General features: G+C 42.5%; 1 protein-coding gene across 1 annotated transcript in view; it reads left to right on the top strand.

Moving 5' to 3' along the window:
• Positions 1–2332, top strand: part of CD164 (CD164 molecule, sialomucin) — a 16644-nt gene that overhangs the window by 3824 nt on the left and 10488 nt on the right. Inside the window, exon 3 of the mRNA XM_012651130.1 lies at positions 601–738. Coding sequence (XP_012506584.1) covers positions 601–738 — 138 coding nt within the window. The remainder of the gene's footprint in view (positions 1–600; positions 739–2332) is intronic.

The following is a 2332-nucleotide window of genomic DNA, read 5'->3' as shown; positions in this document are numbered from 1 at the left end:
TAGAGCAATGAGATCTGGAACAGAAGTTCTGCTGCTTTGGAGCACCTCCTCTGCTTGCTAAGCCTGTATTAAAAAATCCTGACCACTTCTCCCTACTGACTCTGCTCTCTTGTATGTCCTGGCTGCCTTCCTTAATTGTAGATATGCCATAATTCTGAGATCTGAGTGTTTCAGATTTATCTATGCATTTGGATTTTTTTTGAGTGGGGCGGGGGGGTATGGGGGGGAGTTTTACTCGGTTGTCCCTGCTGGAGTGCAGTGGGGTCAGGAGAGCTCACTGCAACCTCAAACTCCTAGGCTCAAGCAATAATAGCTGGGACTACAGGTGCCTACCACTATGCCTGGCTAATTGTTTTTCTATTTTTGATAGAGACAGGGTCTCGCTGTTGCTCAGGCTGGTCTCAAACTCCTGAGCTCAAGCACTTTGCCTCCCAGAGTGCTACGGTTACAGGCGTGAGCCACTGTACCTGGCCTCATTTGGATTTTTAAGGGATAACATTTTTGGAGGGATCATGTGTAATATCTTTAAGACAATGGCAAAAGGAGAATAACAGTATTTGTTAGTCTGTGGACTTCTATTGTGTTTGGGTTTGATTTTAGAGCTTAGTAGCAAAGTCAGAGATCACGTAAATGATGGTTTGTGCCTCTCTCTTTTTTCCATAACAGATGAGAGCTACTGTTCTCATAATTCAACAGTTAGTGATTGTCGTGTGGTGAACACAACAGACTTCTGTTCTGGTATGTATTCATATTGGTTGCTGGGAAGGTGGCCAAAGAGAGGTGGGGAAGATCATTTCCTCCCAAAGCCTTGTTTCAATGTTTTGTTTAAAAGCATTGCTGTAATTCTCATCTTGTCAAAAATTTAGATGTAAATAGCATATACATACTGATTAATAAAAAGATGATATTGTTACAATTCATCCTTGTCCCTGAGGCCACATCAGAAGAATAAGGACAAGTGGTCTGAGAAGGAAAGAGAGGTTAATTTGCAGGCAAATGAAAATGGCAGGCTCCCGTCTTAAAGTACCAGTTTTCCTCACTATAAGCAGAAATACAGAGCTTTCAAAGGGAGGATTTTCAGCTTTAGGCTATTGCTGCTTAACTATAGTTGATGATTCTGAGCCATCTATGCATCTCCACAGTCTCTTGATTGTGACTTCCTGGACAGTTCCATTGGGCCATCTCCTGTGGCACAAAGAGAACAAAGAACACTTCCCTGCCCCTCTCACCACCGGCGTGGGACAACAGAGTCTTGCTCTGTTGCCTGGGCTAGAGTGCCACAGCCTAGCTCAGAGCAACCTCAAACTCCTGGGCTCAGGCGATCCTTCTGCCTCAGCCTCAAGAGTAGCTGGGACTACAGGCGTGCACCATCACGCCCGGCTAATTTTTCTATTTTTAGTAGAGACAGGGTCTCGCTCTTGCTCAGGCTGGTCTGGAACTCCTGACCTCAAGTGATCCTCACACCTCTGCCTCCCAGAGTGCTAGGATTACAGGCGTGAGCCACCATGCCTGGCCAGAGATACAGGCTTTAATTTCCAAAAAGAATGAGGGAAGTTTTAAAGAGACAGCTCCTAAAACATTTTTCCATTTTCCCTCTGTTACAGTATTTTGAAGCTTGGTTTAGTGATTTATCTGTACTGTGGAATGTTACAAGTGTAGATGTTTCATCTACTTTTTTTTTTGGTTAAGCTTTTCCAGGAATTCACCGCAGTTTAGATTCTGTCTTTATTTGCATCTTACAGGCCTGGACAACCTTGTTCTGGCACTTTCGGAGTTCTAGTACTGGTGATTGTTACATTTTGTCTCCAGCACAGTGTGTGCTATGGTTAAATGAATGTTTTCTGTGTCCGTCTGTTTTCTGTATTGTAATTTGAGGAACTTGATTGCTCTTTAACCTTTATTCTTTGTCCTGCAAAACATTTAAAATTCCTAGTTGAAACAGCTGAGTTTTTTAATAAGATTATCAATTAATGGGAAAGTCACACTCCTAATTTGGTGAGTAGATAATAATTGAATAGAAAAAAGATTTTTGTGGAGTATGTCAGTAAGCTTGAAAGACTACCCTGATTCTTTAATTTTGGTAGGCATTGCCCCACCTGCCATCCCAATGTGAACTTTGTAACTGAGAATTTCATTAATATTAGATTAGTTTTACTCTGTGTAGGGTGTATAATCTGGTTAGGTGGTTTAAGAGCATTTTTAATATTTATTTATTTATTTTTTGGGACAGAGTCTCACTGTGTTGCCCGGGCGAGAGTGCCGTGGCGTCATCCTAGTTCACAGCAACCTCAAACTCCTGGGCTCAAGTGATCCTCCTGCCTCAGCCTCCCGA

Source organism: Propithecus coquereli, unplaced genomic scaffold, assembly GCF_000956105.1.
Source record: "Propithecus coquereli isolate 6110/MARCELLA unplaced genomic scaffold, Pcoq_1.0 Scaffold35, whole genome shotgun sequence".
NCBI lineage: Eukaryota > Metazoa > Chordata > Mammalia > Primates > Indriidae > Propithecus > Propithecus coquereli.
This window is presented reverse-complemented; position numbering and strand designations above follow the sequence as displayed.